The sequence below is a fragment of the Astatotilapia calliptera genome, chromosome 5 (assembly GCF_964374335.1).
Source record: "Astatotilapia calliptera chromosome 5, fAstCal68.1, whole genome shotgun sequence".
In the NCBI taxonomy this organism is placed as follows: Eukaryota; Metazoa; Chordata; class Actinopteri; order Cichliformes; family Cichlidae; genus Astatotilapia; species Astatotilapia calliptera.
The window spans coordinates 15,809,203-15,832,780 of NC_137426.1; the positions used below are offsets into that span (position 1 = coordinate 15,809,203).

The 23,578-nt window shown below is 37.8% G+C and overlaps 1 protein-coding gene across 2 annotated transcripts in view; it reads right to left on the bottom strand.

The window, feature by feature from the left end:
• Positions 1-928: 928 nt before the first annotated feature.
• grm2b (glutamate receptor, metabotropic 2b) overlaps positions 929-23,578 on the bottom strand; it is a 28,201-nt gene continuing 5,551 nt past the window's right edge. For both annotated transcript variants that reach the window (XM_026167496.2, XM_026167497.2), the window contains exons 3-6: positions 8,164-9,001; positions 6,316-7,379; positions 3,628-3,820; positions 929-1,590 (exon numbers count right to left, since the gene is read on the bottom strand). In XM_026167496.2, the coding sequence (XP_026023281.2) occupies positions 1,517-1,590; positions 3,628-3,820; positions 6,316-7,379; positions 8,164-9,001 (2,169 nt within the window). In that variant the 3' untranslated portion in view covers positions 929-1,516. The remainder of the gene's footprint in view (positions 1,591-3,627; positions 3,821-6,315; positions 7,380-8,163; positions 9,002-23,578) is intronic.

The window sequence follows — 23,578 nt, forward strand, 5'->3', positions numbered from 1 at the left end:
AAGTGTGAAGAGGCTGAATTGTAGGAGAGGAAAAAAGACTGCTGGTTCTATTTTGTGATCATAAAGTTTTGAAGTGTCATGATGTTCTATGAAAGTTAGGCTGTAAGTGTGTCTGGAAAAGTGATGACTGCTTCTGTGTGTAGGGTATTGGAGGAGTCAGATCAAAAGTTGTGAATCATAGATATGGTGGTAGCAGACCAGCATATCATTTGAATCTCATAAAAATGTAATTGAAAGTATATTGGCATCTTTTAGTAATAAGGGAAAAAAAAGGTTTACAGCTTATTTCTACTTTTACTTTACTTGACATTTACTTGGTATTTACAGGAGGGAAAGTGCACAAAATCTTAATTATACAAGTGATTTGTCAGACCAGCCTCAGGGACTGCAAGCTGTTGACTAGTGACATTATGTCAGTGACAGTTATTGTTATATAATAACCAAGAATTACCAAGAATTGGTATTTGCACCATCTTCAGTCATCCTGCAGGTGTCCACTTAGACCCAGGTGGACATGTTGATGCCATTTTCATTAGGAATCGTTTTATTATCCAACTCTTAATTTTGTATGCCATATAGGGGGGAAAAAACAGTATCATCTTCTTTCACAGTTAAACATGCAGACAATAACATTTAAATTTTTAATAAAGTCACTTCTATTTATGCTGCAGGCAGACAGTGGGTACAGTTTCACATCTAAAACGCCAGTCCGCATTTAATGTGTAAATGTAGGATTCGTGTGAACTTTTTTTTCCCCCATGTACAATTGCAGGTACTCAACTATTAAAACAGCAGCTATCCTGCACTAGTTTGGTAACTGAAAATTTACTGAAATGGCAGAAATCGGCTAATCACGCATCCAGATCTCAATTGCGATTCTTGTGCATAGCTCCTCTGAATTTGACTGAAAGTGGGAACCCAAACAAAGTAGAATTTGATCTTTGAATATTAAAAAAGAACATTTTATTTACATAAATTACAAGTAAGCACGCACTGCTATACCAGTCTACATTAACACACGTCCTTTACGTTGTCTAGTTGCCTAGTTTTCATCACATTCACTATAGTTAGTCACACATTTTGCTTAACAGAAGGGCTAACTTTATCTCAAAGCATTTTTTTGTCAATGTCTAAACATCTGGATATATTCACAGCACTGTAAGAACACAATAAGAACAGCCTTTTGTTTTTGTATAACACTATTGCTTCACAACCACCCATTTGACAACAAGACTCTTTAGGACAAGGCACGGTGCATTTAATCACATCTATCTGTAAACCAAGGAGATCACAGCATATTAAATCTATACAAAAAAAAAGGCTTTACAGTTGATACATACTGCTCACTGTAAGAACATCGTTACGCTTTCACAGTTAGAGTTACCATTGCCACTGTCAGTCTAGTTATCTCTCTGCAACATGTTAGATGCCATGGGGGCTTTGTCATACACAGCTCTGTTGGATGGAAGGATGATTGATGACAGGATGGTTGCTTCTGCTTAGAGAGGAATGTTTTTCACAAAGAGGATGTTGTGGAGTCCACCACTTCTCGCCCGTTGCAAACTGCTGGCACATAGTTGGAGGCTGATCCTGAGGGAATAAAAGCAGTGATGTTAGAGTTTCCTGCAAACCAGAGATAAAAGCTGCGAGGAGCAAGTGGTCCAAATACATTAGGCACCCTGTCTTTAAGTACAATTTTGAGGTATCCTTTTTGTGCATGACTTTTATTGTGAAGTTTATTTGGCTGATCACGATTATACAGACTTGCACATAAAATGTTACAAAACAATACAGTTTCTGTCCGGTTGCTTCATCACTAGCTATAATTGAACAATGTGAAATACTGCAACCAGAAATCCATCACAGCTTACAGTGCTATTTTCCAGACAGTATCCTTACATTGTTGAATTCCTACTTTTAATTGCAGCAATTAAATACTTTTTATTTCTTACATCATTTTTTTTTCTGACAACAGAAATCACTTTAGTCTAAGAGACGAGATAAAGCATAAAGTGTCAGAAGCCTTTTAATGCGCAGCTTTTCTTTTGGACTAAAAGCAGTGTGAGGTCTCCCAGCTATAAAAGAGTAAATGGCACGCTCACTATAGAACCATGTAAACGTCTCATATATATTTAATGTGTTTTTTGTCTGTGAACATAGTCAGTTTATTAATTGGTTTCAGATAAGACTTTCTCTTACCCAAAATGAAAAGAAAAACATAATGGCATGGTTATTAATTGCAGAGCTATGCTGCAAAACTACAGAAACAAGCAGGAAAAACCTTTCAGTATTATATAGAAATTTCTTCACTCTTACCCATGTTCCACTAAATAAGAATAATAAATTAAAAAAAAAAAATGAAATAAATGATATTTCAGTGTTTTACTGCAATGCTGTCATTTTGATCTGAGTTTCACAGTGAAACTGTCAACTGTTACCCAGTTTTATTTCTGATTTTATTGTGAAGCACTTTTGTGATTCTTATACATTTTAATTACTTACTTTTTTGTAATACTTACTTAATTTTTTAATTATGTAAGATGCCCTATCCGTATGGAAAAGGGTATCTCAGCTTAGAAAGAACACAGACAGGCATATTCTTATTTGCCTGCCAGCACCTCACAAATTTAAACAGTACTGTATATTTCATTTACAGTGCTGTGAAAAAGTAATTGCTCCCTAAACCTAATAACTGGTGTTGGCACCCCTGGCAGCCAGAGATTAGGCAGTAACACGTTACTTGTAACGTGTATAGTAACGCGTTACTTGTAACTATTTGAAAGACTGAGTGTAAACACAAAAAATATTTTATTTTATGTGCTGGAATGTGCAGAAAATAGGTTTAAATGTTAAACTAATTTCTTCAAGTCAGAGAATGTTGCATATAATTAAATTTTTACTTGATGCATAAAGTTAAAAGATTAAAACTGATAAAACAAGTTAAAAAAAAAAGAGACTTTTCCATTTGATTACATTTTGTATGATGGATTATGCAGAAAAAGTAGAAGTGGGCTGAAAGATCTATCGCTTTATTAGTTATTCAGGTTGTAAATCGTGTTTTTAAAAAGTAACTAAGTAATTAATTACTTTTGAAAATAAATAATCAGTAAAGTAACGGGATTGCTTTTTTGAGGAAGTAATCAGTAATTAGTTACTGATTACTTTTTTCAAGTAACTTGACCAACACTGCTGGCAGCAAGAACAATGCGATAAAGCATTACTCTTTCACACAGGGCCAAGTTGGTTTGACTGGGCTTTTTATTTCCTGTGAAGTGTGACAAATATGCAAAAAAATATCATAAATAAATAAAATTAAAAATAAAAAGGCCAATTAAAATAATGGGCAAATCCTGAAACAACAGATTTTTCAGCTTGCAGCCCATTTGTGCTCGTCTACAAATTAAATAATCTCCAAGTTTTACGTAGACTGATTGTTTAATATTGGAGAAAGCCATGTTAGCTGATAAGTTGTGTTAAATCTCCTGGCTGTATATTCATATTTACCATATAAAGTGTGTATGTTAGCATGTTGAGCTAAAGACCATCTGGTAGTCCTTTGTCTTTATGTTGTGTTAATAGTTTCTTTTACAAGTAAAGAACCATATTCTGTATACTCTGCATTAGTACCTTTTGAGAAGCTTGAGCTGGGGGCAGAGGCAGACGTAGAAACTGTGGTACTGAAGCGGTTGGTTGTGACTCTTAGTGTGGCCACATTTTTCTGGGGCTGAAAAAGGATGATGTGGACCTTTGGGGCGAAGAGGCACCCGAGAACCACGGAGCCACTCAGACTGACGGAGATGCACATGGTGGTGGTCTGTACCTGGGATGAAAGAGAGCATGTGTGTAATGATGGCTACATCAGTCTGCTCTTTGTTTTTTGTTTTTTCATTTGGTCTTCAAAAAGACTAATGAAGTTCATTCAAAGGCCACCTGGTCCCAGTTCTTCTCTCTCACACAGCCTTTGATCAAATCACTCATATTTTCATTTATTCCCTGTTCTGGTTATTTACAAACCTTAACCTTAATGTGTGGTTCCTTTCAAACATCCATTAATCAATCTTTACATTAACATCTTTTCTAAAAGTCAATCAAAAACCAAACACAACCCTGTAACAAATATTCACTTATACATGGATATAAGCTTTACTAATAAATAGTGATATAATAAATTAGATGTTTAACAGAAGGTTAACAACTGATAATCAACTTTTTGTTCAAGAAACAGAAAGCAAAAGAAAACGTTACCTGGATGGAATCAAAATGAAAAACAAATCAAATTTGTCCCTTTCAGGTTTCTTATAGTTATTATTCTCACATTATTAGCCATATTTTACATTTTGAACAGTGTGTGGTTTTCAGCTGCGTTTGTTAGCAATTCTAATTGTCCATTTGTATGCGCATGAACATGAGGGCAAGAAGTCGAAAGAGAGATAAGCACAGCTGGCTGTCCTGGAAAGTCGGAGCCTTGTTAGTCATATTTCAGCTGCTAATGTGAGCTGACTGCTGGGGTCATCTTCCTGAGCTCCGTCTCTTCCCACCCCACTGGTTACCCCTGCAGTCCAGGAACTTCTATTTGCAGAACCACAGCATGAAGTGAAATCTCTCCCAAACATACTGCACAATAACAGCACTGCAGAAATATGAGAAGTCATCATGCATTTCAACTTCAAAAATAAGTAGTGAAAAGCACCACCAGGACTCCTGGTAACATAACTTTGCCTTCTCTCTGCAGCTCCTAATCTTTTTCAGCCATAAAGATAACTTTCTAGCAGCTATTCCCTTTAAACAGATTACACAAGTAATTAGAAACCACCAGTGTTTGCAACAGCACAACATGAGCTGTATTTGTATGATGTATTTCATTGTTAGACATTTGCATTTAATGTCGTTTTAGCTTATTACTCTTTCTTAAATTTCCTTCCCTTTTATGAAGCACAATTTAATGTACTTTAATTTAGCCTTTATAGGTTGTTTACTCACTGTTTTATTACCCAGTGAGTAAAGTTCATACTACAGAAACTATACTGTAGAAAGGAGACGGAAAAAAATTAAAGGTTTTGAACATGAAAGAAAATGTGTCTACATAACAGTAAAACCTTGGGCTCATCATGATTCACTAGGCTACCCTCATTACGATATTACCGTGTTATCCAACTCTAATTTGAAATGTGGCAGCTGAACCCACAGCCATTGTTATTGTTGTCACACAGAACCAAATCATCAAGATCTCCAGTGCAGTGTGAAACCCCTCATTCCTTCAGTTAATCTCTCGGTTGCAATTTTAGTATGAAGCCTTATTTCCTACAAAATGTATCTGGTCTCTTAGGGGCCACTAAGGATCAGGAAAGTTGGCTTTTGGTTCATGGGTTGAGTACCCAAAAGGCTGCTTACAACAGTCATGAAAAGCCAGAGGTTTCTCATGATACAAACCCTCTGTGACCCTAGACCTCCCCCCTATCTGTTTGCACAACAAAGGCCTTGTTGCACACTTCGACCAAAATGCTGTGACAGTAGCCTTGGGACTGCCTAAGGCATCAGCACTCATAACTTACATGGTCTGTCAGTTTTATGCTTAAAGTTTTGTGTTATTTATCCTATGTCACATTGCACAAATAAATAAATGCATTTATATATGCAGATATTAATAAGACTAATATGCTATATGGCTAAAGTCACAATGCATATTCAGCATGCTTATTCAGTGTAGTTTGATGCACTACAGACTAAATTTAGCCTGTAGTGATTTTTTTAAAGGCTAAATGCTGCAAAAACATTATCCCTATGCGACAACTCTGTAGCAGATTTGTCAAATTTCCTATTAGGGAGGTAGTGCCACAAAATGGGCAACAGTAGGCCGCTCAAAATGATTATTAATACAGACCATAATGTTGCTTATTGTGTTCCCTGTATGGGTTCCCACTGGGATTTAGCCTAGGTTTTTAAAAACAAAACCTATTGTAAATCTCTAGAATCCATCTCTTAGCTGAAAAAATGGGTCAAAGAGCATTTAGTAATGCCACGGTTTAATGAATCAATCTGACTGTCTTTAACTATTTCTATGTGTATATCTTTGTTGTTTTCTTGAAAGATCCTTCAACTCACATGAAAAGAAAGCTTTCATGAGTCTAGGTGAAGGTGATCAAATGGAATGTGAAAGTGACACCTTCTTCAGGGATGATAAAAACACAGGGGACAGTCATTTATAGACTTTGTTTGCACTACTCCACATAAGTTGGCTTTAGAGGTTTATAGAAATATGAATTATAAATACTCAATTTGCTATTTATCAGGAAAAAAAAAATTCTGGATAGTTACCCTGTAGTCACTGGCTGTGACGTAGAAGATAGGCTGAAAGGCGAGCCAGATGATGCAGGTGGTGTACATGGTAAACCCAATGAACTTGGCCTCGTTGAAGTTTTCGGGACACTTTCTTGTCTTGAAAGCGTAGACGGTGCAGAGGATGATGAGAATGCAATTGTAGGTGAGAGAGATGAGCATGCTGGTGTCCCTACTGTTGCACTTGAGCGTAACAATGTTTCTCCTCTCTGGGCTCACCTCCTTTCGAACCCCTGGCACCTCCACAAGCAGCCAGATAACAGCCACTAGAAGCTGGCAGGAGATAAGAGCACCACAGATTGCTACCTGGGAGGCCGGGCTGATGAAACGTGGCCGCTGCGCTCCATCCTTTACCCCACTGAAGATGCGAGCGATGCGGTTCGTCTTGGTTAGGAGAGCTGAGTAACATACTGCGAAGGAGGTCCCCAGGCCTAGACGGCGTAGGGTGCAAACAGCTGTGGAAGGCTTGGTGATGTAGATAAAGGTCATGCTGTAGCACATCAGCACTCCCAACAACAGGATGTAGGAGAGCTCACGTCCACTTGCTTTAACCACCGGTGTTTCATTGTTCTTGAAGAATACGCCTACTACTGACAGGGTACACAGTATGCCAAGGCAAGAAATGGTAACAGGCCCAATAGCCCAGGCATCCTCCCACCGGATGTATTCTTCAGGCAGATCATAGCAGCCAGTCAAGTTAGCCAGAGGCCACTGACCGAAACTACAGTCAGCACAGGTGAACTCATCCTGCAGGTACTGGTAGGACTGACAGGGAATACAGATCCAGCAGCACACATCACCAGGCTGCATGCTCTTCACTTCATTCTTCCTGCAAGGGTCACTACATTGGGAGGTTGGTGGCACATCACCACGCCAGTGCACCATGGTGGTATTCAAGGTCAGGTTCTGGTCCCAGTAACCAACTTTCTTGTAGACGAACTTCCCCTCGTCTTTGTGGTAATGAAAGATGTTGTAGCGGCTTATGCCATCACCAACTGAATCAAAGCGCACCATGTTCTCTGTGTCTGCAGGTTTGAATGGTGCTGGTGGGAAGCATAAAATACAGCAATGAAGACTTAAAGGAAATATAAAGGATTTAAAAATTCAAAGCCAGGAATATAATAATAATAATGACAACAACAACAACAACAACAACAACAACAATAATAATAATAATAATAATAATATAAGAATAACACAAAAGGCAAAAAAAGAAAAAGAGAGCCAAAGTTCAATTCATGGACTGAAGAACACATGTTTTTGTATAATTTAAATTAAAATACTTTTTTTTCTGCTATTTCATGTAACAGGAAATATAAATGCACTGCGTTATATACAGCTTTTCCTATCAAGCCCTCTAAGCCCTTTATACTACAAATCACATTTTTAACATAAGACAGTTTCACGCATATGTTGTTAGTGTTAGTTCAGGAGGGCAATGGCACTTTGACAGCAAATTAGAGGATCCAAGGATCCAAACCACTGACCTTAGGATTAATGCACCTATTCAACACCTATTCAACCTCCTGAGCCACAGCTGTTCTCTGAATTTGTTCATTCATTCGTCCTGTCAGTATTATTTTAAGAAAAGTATGTTCCCTGCCCGCTGTTTCTTCAGTGCCAATTCATGGATTATTTTTTGCTAATTGAATAATTACAAAGCCTTTCTCTGCTCAGCAGAAGTTGTTTGCTTAATCCTGTGTCATGGCTCTTTGCAACCCTTATTTGCTTTGTATCCATGGTGAAATATTACCACTTCCAACCATTTAAAAAACATGTTAAATTCTTTTTTTTTTCATGTTTGTTGTTTACTTATGTTGTGCATACCTTCAAATTTGGTCTTCAAGATGAACTCCTTGTAGAACCTTTTGCCATTACCTGGTTTCATAGCATCGCAGACCTTAGATGTGTTGGAGCACACTGCTTGCCTCATGTTGTGCAGGGCATAGGCCATCGCATAGACTGCGTTCACCACAAACATGATTTTGGATTCCTGTTCGAAAGTTCCATCTCGTAAGCTGTAGTCAGCACAGCCAGGCTCCTGTAGGTTGCAGTCAAACCGGTGCTCCCAGAACTCCCTGAACCACGGGTTCCTCATATTGGTCGATGGGTTCAGTTTGGTAAAGTAGTCTTCAAACTCTCTGACAGGATAGGAGGCTAGTTCAATGGTGAAAGCTCCATCTGCTGCAGTCTCGCTGCCCCTCACCAAACCCTCCTGTGCTCCCCACCCATCACTGGCCACCCAAGTGAAAGTGACATTCATTCTGGCAGCAGCCACAAGGAGCTCGCGAGCGTCCTCACTGCGCGTGAACAGGATGACAACCTTTGCGTTAGACTTTTGTTGCAAGGAGCGGATCACATTCTCATAGCCCTGGCGGTTCATGGAACGACTCACTTTGGCTGAAGTGGCAATGCAGATTTGGCGAGAGCGGGCCTCCTGCTGGAAGGCGTCAATGCCTGTTTCACCATAGTCACCCTCTGATGCTACTGTTGACACGTATGTCCAGTTAAAGTAACGCAGAATCTCAGCCATTGCTTTAGCTTGGTAGAAGTCAGGGGGCACGGTGCGAGCGAAGTAGTCATAGCGGGTTTTATCACTGAGCTTTGCACTAGTAGAGGCATAGCTGATCTGAGGGATCTGGAACAGTCGCAGGAGGTTAGCCACCTGAGGAAAGCAAAGAAATGAAAATGCTATCAAAACAGTCTCATCACATCCTCTCATATATATATATATATATATATATATATATATATATATATATATATATATATATATATATATATGTATATATATATATATATATATATATATATATATATACATATATATATATATATATATATATACATATATATATATATATATATATATATATATATACATATATATATATATATATATATATATATATATATATTATACATACACAGGAACTGCTGGGAAAAAAGGAAATAGGTGCAGTGATATATTGAAATATATTTAAACATAAATAAACATACAAATAAGGGGAAAAATAGTTTGTACAATTCTAAAAGCTTGAAAGTCAATATTTGGTATGAGCATCTTTATTCTTAGACACAGCCTGAGCTCTCTTAGGCAGGCTTTCTTTTCTAATCTTTGATGAGTCTACAGGTATAGTTCTCCAGGCTTCTTGGAGGACATTCAAAGCATTGCTTTGGATGTTGGCTGCCTTTTGTTTTGTTCTCTGTTGTGATGATCCCACACTGCTTCAGTAATGTTGAGGTCCAGGCTCTGGGGAGGCCAATCCATGACTGATAGTGCTGCATTCTGTGCTTAGCTAGGTATGGTTTTACTGCATTGACCCCAACCGGTCGCAGCAGACGGCCGCCCCTCCCTGAGCCTGGTTCTGCCGGAGGTTTCTTCCTGTTAAAAGGGAGTTTTTCCTTCCCACTGTCGCCAAAGTGCTTGCTCATAGGGGGTCATTTGATTGTTGGGGTTTTCTCTGTATGTATTATTCTAGGGTCTAAGGGTCTACCTTAAAATATAAAGCACGTTGAGGCGACTGTTGTTGTGATTTGGCGCTGTATAAATAAAATTGAATTGAATTGAATTCATTGGCAGAGTGTTTGGGATCATTTTCATGCTGAAAATGAAGATGCTACCACAAAGACACATTGCATGATGGATCAAAATCTGATGGTACTTTGCTGTGTTCATGTCCATCAATTTTGACAAGATCCCCAACACCACTAGCGACACTGCAGACCCTCACCATGACAGTGCCTCCACTGTATTTTGTATGTCAGACAAACCAAGTGATTATTTGCTGGAATTTCAGAAAAAGGCTTGAGCCGTACACTGATGTGCTCCCAACACTACAAAGTTGAACAAGATTTTTTAAACATACAGTCATATTTGTTTAAATTTATTAAATATACCTATTCCTTTAATTGTACTTTTTAACCTGTCTTGCATTACACATAGATGTTTTATCAATTCTTAATTACAAAAATATGGGTTCCAAAATAATAATGAAGAGTGCAGAGTCATTGTTTTTGCTGTAAATTATATAATAAAGTGTAGAAATTAATTAATTTACTTATAAGTCCTGCATTAAGTATTTATTCATTTGTTTATATATTTTTAAGCTATTCTACTTTTTGACTTGTATATTCTGTTTGTAGTTTAAGTGGAGCCATTAAGTGCAGATTAGCTATCTGTCTGATAGTCTGATTCAGCTCAGCGGTGGAGACTGGCTGTGGAAACAGCAACAATTCAGTGTTTCTCTATCTCAGACTGCTTATTGTGTCAGAGATCCACATCACCAGCAGCCAGTGCCACAAATCGATTCAACAATAGTGCAGATAACAACAGCAACAATGGCAGACAGATAGGAGTTTTATCAGTGGGATTTTTCTGTTTTCTCCACTTGAGCCATTCTGTCAAGTTATTGGGGGAAGATTTTGCTGGGACTTATGATACCCATGTAACCCAGATAATACATTAATTTCCTCCTGGAGCTGATTGCTGGTGCTGCTGAGTTCACCAGGGCTAGATGATAATCTTTGACTGACAACTCAGCGTGGCATCCTTGTTGAACACAAGCCTGCAGAAAACGACTGTGTCGTAGTCATACCATAAACTCATGGCAATTATTTTCCCACACAGTATTACAGTGCCATGGCAGCAAGGCAGTAAAAACTTGTCATTTTCCAGGAATCCCCTATGAGACACAGTGGTGATTAGTGAATACCCATGGGCTTCAATGTGACCGCCTCCTCCCTCAAGCACCACTGTTTGCCTGGAGGCTTTCCAAACAATGGCATCCCCGTGTATGTAATTGGAACCTACTACACTAACTCCAAGCCCCAATTAAAGTACCATTTTGTCTCCCAGGTCTCTCATTCCAGCTCACAAAATCCTAAACAGAGCTATTAGTCCTTTCTGTGATGATATAAATCATATGTATTATCCTGCATACACACCAAGTATACAGTGTTCTGCATGTAGCATGTTCCCAGATCATGTTACTCAGTAATATTTTGTTAACCTTGAGATGTAAGTTATTATTTGTAAGTTATTATTATTTGGTGCTATATATAAAAACATCCATCCATCAATCCGCTTATCCTTTTCAGGATAAGCTGTCTTATCCCAGCTGTCTTAGGGCGAGAGGCAGGGTACACCCTGGAGAGGTCGCCAGTCTGTCGCAGGGCTAACATAGACAGAGACGACCATTCGCACTCGCATTTATTCCCACATATGGGTAATTTAGTGTTTCCAATTAACTTAACCCCATTGACAGCATGTCTTTGGATTGTGGGAGAAAGCCGGAGAACCCAGAGAGAACCTATGCAAACACGGGGAAAACATGCAAACTCCACACAGAAAGACCCTGGCCTGATGGTGGAGTAGAACTCAGGAGCTTCTTGCTGTGAGGCAACAGTGCTAACCATCATTAATTTAATTTACCACCTCTTTGTCTGCTCGATAGTGCACATATCAAATCAGCTAATCACACGGTAGCAATTCATTGCATTTAGGCATGTTAAAGACAACCTGCTTAAATTTAAACCAAGAGCCAGAAAAAAATCAAGTCAAAAGCACGAAGTTGAGATAAACAACATTAAAGTATGGATTCTCCATTGTGGGGATGGTATTATGGTGTGGAGGATACTTTAGCAGTAGCATTGTTGATGACCAATAACAACCATTTTATGACAACAGTGCTCCCATCTTCTGATGGCTGCTCCGCAGGAAAACATGCCTTCCAACAAAGTTCAAATCAAACTAGTTTCATAAACATGGCAGTGAATGTATTCACACGGCCTCCACAGTCACCAGATCTCAGTCCAATAGAGCAGCTTTGGGAAATGGTGGAACTCAAGATTCACATCATGGATGTGCAGCCAACAAATTTGCAGTAACTGTGTAATGTCATCATGAAAATATGGACCAAAGTGTCTGAGTAACATTTCCAGCACCTTGGTAACTGTATGTCACAAAGAATTAAAACAGTTTTTTTGGCTAAAGGGGATCGATATGGTGCTAGCATGGTGTAACTAACAAAGTGCCTCATGTATATCAGGTCAAAACACAGACGTGAGACTAGTTGTTGTTGTGAATGCAATCCACAGTAGGCTGTTAAGACTAAAAAAATCACACTAATCCCTATCTGCAAGTTGCCATCTGCTTAAACTTGTTAAGCTAAAATACCCAAAAGCTAAGAAGCAGCATAAAATACACCACAACCTCCTGAGGGGAGAAATAGAGTAAATATGATGTATTTTGGCATTGAAACTGTACCCAGTAGTATTCTTTCCAGTGATCTTAGTGTGGTCTCATGCAGTTATTTACACTGAGATATGTCTGTTGTTGAGACATAGGTATGCCTGATTAAATCCACTGATTAAGGTTATGCTGCCTGGGATATATACACCTTTTATGCAAGCTAACATGTCAGCAATCACAATGAGCCAGTCAGTCACACTTGCATGATAATAAGGTAGTTTCCTCTTGCAGGGTTTTTTTAGACAGGCAGTTGGCCTTCATCAATAGATTCTTGGAGAAGCTTGACAGCGCACCTTTCAGGACGGCACTGGAGTGTGTGACAGTAACCGTCTGTTCATCCTCATGTGGTATTTCCCACTTGTTCTCTCAGTCGGATAGAAACACCCACCGCACCGGCTCAGAGGAAGAGACACCAAAAACTCTAGACTTGTATTTTATTTTGTGATTAAGTTACATAGCTTTGGAGGACTGTACACTTTCACTGACACTCATTTATTTTATTTAGTGGGTCCTGGGTCCTTATTTTACAAACTTATAACTCAGGCTTTTAACTTCAGTCAAACTCATATTAAGTCTTCTCTATATAGAACTTTTTTTTTTTTTTAAGTTTGTGCATAATGAAGAAAGGTGAAATATTATCATATATGAAGCAACCATAATCAGATCTCTAGTGATGAACCAAACCTATATAGGTTGTTTGGATCAACTGCCCAAAGGTATTCCCAAAATTACACATAGTTCTGATCATAATTAAAATTGTACATTCACAAAGCATATTTACACAGCAGTCACAACTACAACTGGGGGAGGGGTGGGTATTTTCCACCAATCATGAGCGATCTTTAAATTGAAACTCTTTCCAGATGTAGAAGTAACATGAGCTGTGCCCATTTATTTTTTGAGGACGGGTTTATTATTACATAACTGCAATATTATTTGCATAATTAGTTTACAGACCTCATTAGAATTACAGGTTATTTTTAATATATCATAGTTATTATGGAAGTACATTAAATAGTTAAGGGTTGTTTTGGTTCTGTTGTTAAGGAGGCTCATTAGTCCAGCCAGAATCTCTTTAACAGGAAAAAACAGAGAAAACGCTCTATTATACTGCACAGGAAGTGCTTTCATGACTACCAATTTATACATAAACTAATATTTTTATTAAAAAGCTGTAGGTCTTTATATGTCAAGAGAAAGCTGTTTGGTAATCAACATTTATTTCATTGGCATGTTTATGTTGACTGATGTCATTACCTTGAATCATTATTTAAATGTTGTAAAACTTTACAACTTTTGGGTGACTGAAGGTGAAAATGATGCTTAAAATTGTTGGTTGTATTCAGTTATCGTGATATATTTGGTAAGTTTTGGTAATTATATTTGATTAATTGCAACTTGAAATGACTGAAATACATTTCGACCCTTAAATTTTGGCAAACATGGCCCAAATGGGGATATGTGCTCCTTTTCAGATGATCATTATTATTATTAAACTTTTCGTCCAGTTTTGATGAAATTATGCTCAAATGACCTGGAACTTTATCAAGTGCGAAATGCAATTGTCAAATATTAATTCTTTTATTATATCTGACCTTGAAATTGTCCTTCAAAGTAGTAGGAAACCTAATAATGCTTAAAGGTAAAGTTACATATACACATATAGACATACATCCCACAAGTGAGCTGCTGTTATCGCTTCCCGCATTGATCAGGTAAAGCATATACCCTAAGGCTATTGCAGAGCCTGAGTTTGAATCCTCCCTGAAGCCTTTTACTATGTATATTCCCAGCTCTCTCTCTCTCTTGGCTTGCGTGACATCTCTTCATTGTACTATTTCAATAAACACTAAAAAAAAAAAAAAAAGCCCCCCCAAGTAATATTTTCATTTTCTTTCAGAATAGGATATTGAAAGTACTGTGAGTAGAAGTTGCAACGGTTGAACAGATATAAACCTTTTCTCTACTGGTGCGCTACATTGTTAAAAATTTGAATAAATCTGATTGTGGAGACATCCAAAGGCCGACATTTGGCTGAATGATAAAACTAACATATCTACATATCATAATGTTCTGAAATTGTGTACTGGAGAAAGTGATCATGTCACATCATCCCATTCCACGTTTTGATCTGGCCTTGTAAGATGGACTCTAAAACTGGGTGCAGTTTTCTTCTGAACTGTGTGATGTAGAAAAACAATCCTGCTACGATTTCTAATGTAGGGCTAATGTTTCAAATTAAGTCTTCCTTTCTCTGATTTTTAAATTTGAACATAATAAAGAAAAATTATCATACAAAAAATTGTTGACTAGTGATTGTATAAGATTTTTTTAGGGTCATTATTTATGTTCTTTTGGCCTAGCAATTCAGTTACATAGATATTTTAAGTATTGTAAGTCCACTGAATAGTTACAATGTATCAGTTATCTATCCCAGTTGGTCATGTAACTTATATTTCAAACATTAACGTCCAAAAGAGCACCATCAGTATTCAATGTAAAAATATAACAGAATGACTGCTTTTCATGTTAATTTAAAAAACAACATTTAATTCTGCAAATTTTTGTCTACCACAGCCCCCTCCCTGAGCAGTTTCCATCAAATATATTGCATGAAAAATAAACCATGACCACATGTTCTGAGTAGCGTTGTGTGTAAAAAATAAATAAACAAATTAAAAAAAGGGGGGGGGGGGGGGGGCTGTAAAAAAGTGTTTCTATTTCAAGAAGAAAGTTAGTCGCCAAAGTAAAGGAATCTAAGAATGTAGTTAGACAATGGCCAACATGCCGAATATCTATGTCAATATTGGTTCAGTCAGTAATATGCATCATGTAGTTTAGACCACATTTGGAGGAAGCATTAAAAAACTGAAACAGCTGGAACATGGGAAGAGACTTTCTAATATGTCTTATAATATGTTTCAGGATGGAAAGCCCCAAAGATCAAACTGAGTCCTGTAGTAGATACAGCAGATGACACAGGTTAAATTTGTGCATATATGGTTTTACTGCTGAATTAAGTACAATGCATTTGAATTGTATTAGTTAAATTCAAATACTGAAATTGATAGGAAAGGGTTGAGTGCAAAAATAAATATGCAGTGTAAATCATTAAACATGTTAATTACTGATATTTTTAATCAAGCTGCTAAAAAAGTACACGGTAATTAAATTCTTGGGCAAACTATAGAGTTCATTTAATTTAATAAGAATAGATTTGTTGCTACATTAATGATACATGTCATTTTAAAAAACAAAAAGAACAACAATAACAATAAATGTACTAAGTCTGAGCTCCACTAAGTCCTTGTGTTTTTTGTAGGCTATGCAAAAACACATCAAAGGTAAAAGAAAAATAAACCTAAAAGTGATATAACTGTAAATGAATCGGAAAGCAGTTTGTATGGAGCTCTTTGAATGTTCAATCTATCATTTGAATATGATAATTTATCGGTGCACTGAAATATATGAGAAAATGGTTGTTAATGAAAATAACAGCTTAGCATCATTTTAATGTATGCAGCAGTTTAAACTTTGATCAAAACACTCACTGAGAGGGAGCAGCACTAAGGCTAAGTTGTTCTGCTCTACTGTGAAGAGACAGCTGAAACAGCAGAACACCGGTGGTGACTTAATTGACTGTGCAACATCAAACAGACACATAGTTTACACTAAAAATGTTCGTTCACTTCGGTCTAGTTTGTTTTTCTCTTATGGCAAACCCAACACCAAGTGTGAACCTTGTGTTCAGCTGCAGAGTCTCTCTGCAGTTCTCCAAAACCTTCTTCAAAACTGAAAACTCCAATCAACATTCTTCTGCTTGCTATTCTTTCCACTTGGAGCTATACACACACACACACACACACACACACACACACACACACACACACACACACACACACACACACACACACACACACATACATATATCTATATATATATATACATATATACATAGTGGCTTGCAAAGGTATTCGCCTCCCTTGAACTTTTCCACATTTTGTCACATTACAGCCACAAACATGAATCAATTTTATTGGAATTTCAAGTGAAAGACCAATTCAAAGTGGTGTACACGTGAGAAGTGGAACGAAAATCATACATGATTCCAAACATTTTTTACAAATAAATAACTGAAAAGTGGGGTGTGTGTAATTATTCGGTCCCCTGAGGCAATACTTTGTAGAACCACCTTTTGCTGTAATTACATCTGCCAGTCTTTTAGGGTATGTCTCTACCAGCTTTGCTCATCTAGCGACTGAATTTCTTGCCCATTCTTCTTTGCAAAACAGCTCCAGCTACTTGCGTGTAAAGGATCCAAAGGGACTATCAAAAAGTAAACTAATTTTCAGACGCTTATGCAGTGCCACATTTCACCAAACAGCTCGTATGAACAAGGGCACAGGGCACTGCACAAGAACCTCAAATAATGTTCTATGTGATTTGAATTTGGCAATACACTCCAGGAAGTCACTATCACCTCAGATTCTAAATGTAAGTATATATGGCCACAAACAGACCCATATTTAAACAACTGAACTAAGCCACAGATACAAACACACAAACCCACAAAAACAAAGGGCTAGACCTATTCACGTGTACTTTATATAAGACCATGTCGTGCATGCATTTATGTCTGTGGATCCCAGCCGGCTGTAATCAAAATCTGATATCACAGCTCATATAGCTGGCGATGCAAAGGCAGAAAGGATTGTTTGTTGAATTGCTTGCATGAGCTATTTCAGGAACAGGCAAATCTTCATATTAAACATACACCTATTATTTCCTCCCACCAGCAAAACAATACTCACCACACGAGCAACCTTTTGAGCCACACTTGAGAACAGGAATACATCTGCTCTTTATCGCCTTCTTAGAAAATAATGCTTTGATATATCACTTCTAGCTCCTAGCACTTCTGAACCAGCTTGATAGGTTTGGCAATTTTTACTGTTATTAAGACTGAAGTGCAGTGCTCCTGTCACACAATCTTCAGTGCTAAATTTTAAATAACAGCCACGGGTTCTGCGTAAAGGCTCATTTTTTATTTATGTGATACTACGTAGGAAAAAAAACAACAGCTCTAAGACGGGCGAGATGAAGGGAAGTGCATCGAGGCACAAATAGGCTAGCACCATTATTGACTGTGTGGGTCTTGACTCGAACCAGCTTTCCAGTCATTACAATGTTTTCCTTCACTTTGAATGACATACTGATGTGCTAATTAGAGAGCTGCAATGTGTTCTCTGAATGTGCTAAACTTTTCACTTCTAAAATAACCGATATTATATTCAGCTATAATATCACATGATAAACAAAAGTCTTTTGAAGTTAACACCAAAGCAAGGTTGGTTTTTGTTTTTTGTTTTACCCGACTTACTCTGTGAGCGGGGGAAAACAGAATAAAGACAGAGTTAATAAAACACTGCACACCAAACGTATTAAACATCGATATGTGGCGGGACAGATGTTATAACCTGAAATTATTGAGGACCTTCCCAGATGCTTCAGCAATGATAAAATAGAGTTTATCTACCGGTCTTGAAGGATTTAGTTGGTGTTTTTTGAGTATAATTTCAAAATATTACACCTTTAGATGTCTGCAGTCTTGATGTCTGGAGACTGAAGGGAGATAAGTTGATATTGTCATATTACATGCCAGGGATGGTTCATCTTAAAAAAAAAATTTTAATGTCAAAAAAGTAACCCAAGATTTACAACACTTTTTTCCCAATCCATACATGAGTTAATGTAGGTAGATTAGACACAAGCAGCTGGGCTGTGCATATAGTCTGTGCAGTTGATTGAGCTGCTTCAGAGCTCTGCGTGTTGCATTTTTTTATCTTCAACATAAAGTTAATGTTGAAGATAAACCTGTGGCTATGCCTCTAAGAAAATGTCATTTTTTAAATTGTTCAGCTACCCAAGCATAAGAAATTGTGGGAACACATTAAAATTATTTAATTGTCTTTCTTAAATGATTTCTCTGTGATGCTAAGCTAAATCCATAGGTGTAAAATGTGTGGGCTGCTGGTTATGAATCATAGATGCTTCTATATGGCTAACATCCTGTTTGGCACGGCAAACTATTTTCAAAAACCTCAACTGTGAGAAGATATAACAAAGACAACAAAATACACTGGGATGAGCAAGGCAGCGATGCAAGCCTTCTAAATGTTGCTGGGCTAATTATGAACAAATCCTTTGAGACTAAACAGAAACTGGCTCATCTCCCACCATCGTTACCACCTCTTGTCCTTGGCCCTATCACAGGCAGCATCAGCCTTTTCCACACGCAGGTGGGCACATCCCTGCCAGCCAATGGAGACATATCCCGCAGATGGGAAAAGCAGCTTCTCTCAAAGTTCCCCAGGATGGTCTCTGGCACTCATCCTCCTCTGTTTTATAATGCCCTTCATCTCCACAAAGTGCTTCTCTGGGATAAATGGGGACTGTGAAGACAGTGACCTCTCAAAAAAATCCCACCATGGGCCTCAAGCCACTCTCACGGCTCGATTCATTAAAGTGCCCAGGAAGTGAAGGCACTCACAAAGAGACTGTTGAGCATCGTGACAGTAGAGGTATGTATTCAAATTTATACAAAAACAAAAAAGCAGAGAGTTTCTTTTTTAGCCTTTGTGACTGTGTGGCTGCTGAAGATTCATTCACAAGGAAATAGACAAAAAACAAGCTGTTCTTTTGTCAAGGCATCATCAACATTACTATGAAAGGAAGCCCTGAGTGTAATGAAGGCTTTAGAAGATTATAACATGGTGCTGGATATCCTCAGTCCCTTTCTGTCGAACTCTCCATTCAGCTTTAACACACTCTGACGAAGCATTCATCTCTGCAAGAACTTAGCTAAGGTTGGATCATATTCTGGCTGTAGCACAACTCAGTGTTATCTATACTCCTCAATGCATGGTGATATGCAAAATGAGACAGTTCAGCTGTCATACTTTATATTTAAAGAAATACTAGATTTCAAAGTGAAAACCATACAGCCTGCAGTTATAAAGGATAAAGGATTCAGTTATTTATAACATTGGCTTGACACTATGGCAAACATTACTGATGACTTTTTCTATTGAAGTGATGACACGTGATATTTATAAGTTAAAATACGAAGCTTTGTAAGTGACCTAGAGTACTACACAAAAGTCTTGATCTTTGTTTTACTTTGGACATTGGTTGCTTTTTCACTCATTTTCTTATAGCTGACTCACGTTCAGACTAATGTTTTTCTTTGTTTGTTGCTTAGTACAGACCTATGAATCATTCAAACATAAAAAAGGCACCTAACTCAAGGGATGGACAAGTGTTGTATCAACAGATAATAAGCAACTTGGCAAAGAACCAATTTTAAATTGTATCATTAGTCACTTTGACGCTAGCAGCCTTTCGCAAACACATAATTTGTTCCCATTTTGTTAGTTTAATCTACAAAAAAAATAAATAAATACCATGGACACCACAGTTTGACAGGCATAAAACTGTACTTCTGCTTCAACAACGTGATTCCCAAAGAGCTATTAGCCAAAAAACTTGGCATATCTCAGCATGGTGTGCAGTTTGTCATTATTAAATTTGAGGAAAGTTGACAAGTAGAGGACAAGTAGCGCATGTCTTTTATCTTAGCTCATTCCCATCACCCTCGAACAGTCACAGCAGATAACTGCCCCTCCTTGAGCCTGGTTCTACTGGAGATTTCTTTGTATTAAAAGGGAGGTTTTCCTTCCCACTGTCATCAAGTTGCCTGCTTATAGGCAGGCGGTTGTCTGATTGTTGGGGTTTCTCTCTATTATTGTAGGATCTTTATCTTACAACATTAAGCACCCTGGGGTGACTATTGTTGTGATTTGGCACTACATAAAAAAATTGAATTGAATTTACTTGAACTGACAAAGGAAGAATTGTCATCTCAAAAAACTATCCACAGCCAATAAACAGTGTCTGAAAGTCATGTATAATAGGGGGGGGGGGGGGGCAAATCCAGCATGTCCTGTTCACTGAAGCCTCAACAGAAATGGCCTCAGTTGAAGCATGGCTTTCAAGAAGCCATTCTTAAGGAAGGGAAACAGGGAGCAAAAGCTGCTGTTGCTTTTCATTAATGTAAAACAGTACATTAACTCATAACACACCGGGGAAAGTAATATTTTACACTACTTGCTATATTTGTTATACGTTACTGCAGAAATTGACTTGACAGATTATATCATAACCAGTTAACACTATAAACCTGCAGCTACAGGTGATCACTCATCACAGTCTTTGTTATCTGTTGTGGTTTCAGGTTCTGGCTGCTGTAACGAGTAACGAGTCAGTTTAGAAGGCAAAGCTGGGTTTTTCAAATTGGACTGAAAATCAACAGTTAACACTTATGGAGTTATACTAATCATCAGTCACCCTAATCATCAGTGTTATCATCAGTATGTGTGGAAGAGGTCAGGAGAAAGGTAGAAAAATGAGTGTCTATAACCTTTTGAAAAACCCAACAGAGGCTCTGTCGTGGTTTGGGGCTGCATTTCAGCCAGTGGTGTTGGGGATCTTGTCAAAATTGATGTAATTATGAACACATAAAAGTCCTGCCAGATTTTGATCCACCATACAATACCATCTGGAAAGCATCTAATTGACATTTCTTCTTTTCTTTTTTTTTTTTTTACCATGGCAGTGATCCAAAACACACTGCCAACAGAGTAGAAACATACCAGGATAGAAAAATAAACAACAGAAGACTACCAGTCATGGACTGGCCTCCCCAGAGCCTGGATATCAACATTACCGAAGCAGTTTGGGATCAAGGTTGTGACTAATATCAAATGAAAAGCTCTGTCCTTCAAGAAACCTGAAGAACTATTCCTGAAGACTACTTAAACACGTTACAAGAAAGGGTTTTTATTAGCTTTAGAAAAGCTGAAAGAAGCTTTTTTTTGTTTGAAAAGCAAAGCCACAGCATCCAGTGGTCAAATTAGACACAAAAAATATGAATCAGCAATATAACTGAATAGAGATGTTACTGAATGAAACAAAACTGTTTCATTAGTCACATACATAAATCCGTGAACCAGTGAAACATAATGTTGGTTTCCACCACAGGAACTAACGGGCTTTTTAGGCCACCATAACCTTTTGTGCCTAGTCAAACTGCCTCTGCAGTACCTTGCAGAGGAGAAAAAGTACCTATTCCACAGTAAGTTCTTCTCATCAGCCACAAAAAACTGCTGAGCATGGACTCATTGCTTACTGGCTGAATTTGGACAGGAATGTAGGAAGAATGGAGGAAAGGAGTCTGTTCAAGTAAGTTAACTTTCACCTTCACCAAGTTCCTGCAATGTAAGGTAGCTATAAGTAGTGAGAAACCTAAAAGATTTAGCAGACAATGAAACAATTTGTTATAAAGCATAAAATGATTATTGCCGTTTTATCATGACAAGGATATTGTTACTCCTGTACAATGAGTCTCCTAATGCCTAAGAGGTTTTGTGTTGTGGCAAAAGCCAGTGCCTCTGTTTGTTTGTGTTTTCATTGTATTTTATTATTGCTGGGTTTCTCTGAGACAAATATCCAGGATAATCCCGGCAGCCAGGATGCTATGCTTTGAGGTCCTTTGACTGAGGAAAAAAGTGGATAGACATTGCCTGTAGAAAGTTGCTGTTAAAACTGGTGATCTTCACTGTGTCACCAACTTTTAATTAAATGTGATGGAACTGTACTGTTTGAACAAACAAATCTGAAGTTCCCCACAGTGTAGTGTTTCAACTGCTCAAAACAAGTTAGAGGGCAGAGCAGTGATATTTCTGGAAAACCACAATAGCATTTTCATTAGAGGTGAACATGTACTACAAATACTTTGTGACACACTGAAAAGGTTCCTGTGGCAAAGATTCCACTGTTGTACTTAACAGATCGCATGACACAAAATCTTAGGAGGCACAAAACAGGATGAACCCCAAAATCAAAAAGCAGAACTTGAGTTATTTTATCATTTCAGTCAGTATTAATTAAATATTGGTGTATAATAAATGACTATTAGCTGGATTAATGATGCTTATCATGTAACAAGCGAAAAACTGGAAAACATTGGTCCAGTTATTATCTGAACTCAAATGTGATCATGCTGCCGCACCCCTAAGGCTAATAGAGATGATCTTTACTTGTGTATAGTTTACCCAAGGCTTCGCCACATATTGTGCGTGCGTGTGTGTGTGTGTGTGTGTGTGTGTGTGTGTGTGTGTGTGTGTGTGTGTGTGTGTGTGTGTGTGTGTGTGTGTGTGTGTGTGTATAACCAAATTATTCCTGAGCACTTTGTCTTGCTAACACTGAGTGCTTCAGTAATTATGTCATGTAAGGGCAATCAGAGTTAATTAATTATGGTCAGATGAACTGCCTCTAGCAACCTTTCATACATGTGTGAAAGGTCAGTTTTCCTTGCAAGGCAGAAATGAAGTTGCTGACAAAGTGATTGATGTGTCTGTGAATGTTGATGCTTCAGACAAAATAATCTCAGTAAATTCTTACTCCAGCCAAAGAGAAACCTCTTCTACTGAAGGCTCAATTCTACAGCTTGTGAAAAGTGGAGATGCAAGGATTCTTTTAGCAACTTCAACATGTGAATGAGCATCCACCCCCATGTAACACAATGCATGCTCACAAAATAAATAACTGGAATAATATTGTGAATTAACAAGTTTTTTTTAAAGGCGTACAAGTGTTAAGTTGCAAAATATTTGCTCTTGAAATAACAAATTACTTGATTACAGATGCAGACAAAACGCAATCAACTGAAAAGACTACATATACACTTACACACTTAAAGAAACATTAGGACTTTGTTTTGGTGAGAGCCCCATAGACAAAGAAGATAATTACCAGAGGCAAAACTTCCGCTCATTGCTGAAATAGATCACTTATTGTGTTTGGGGTGTCAGTGCCTTTTGGATTCATGCTGATAACTGACACATACAATGCCTTGCTCTGAAGCTAATT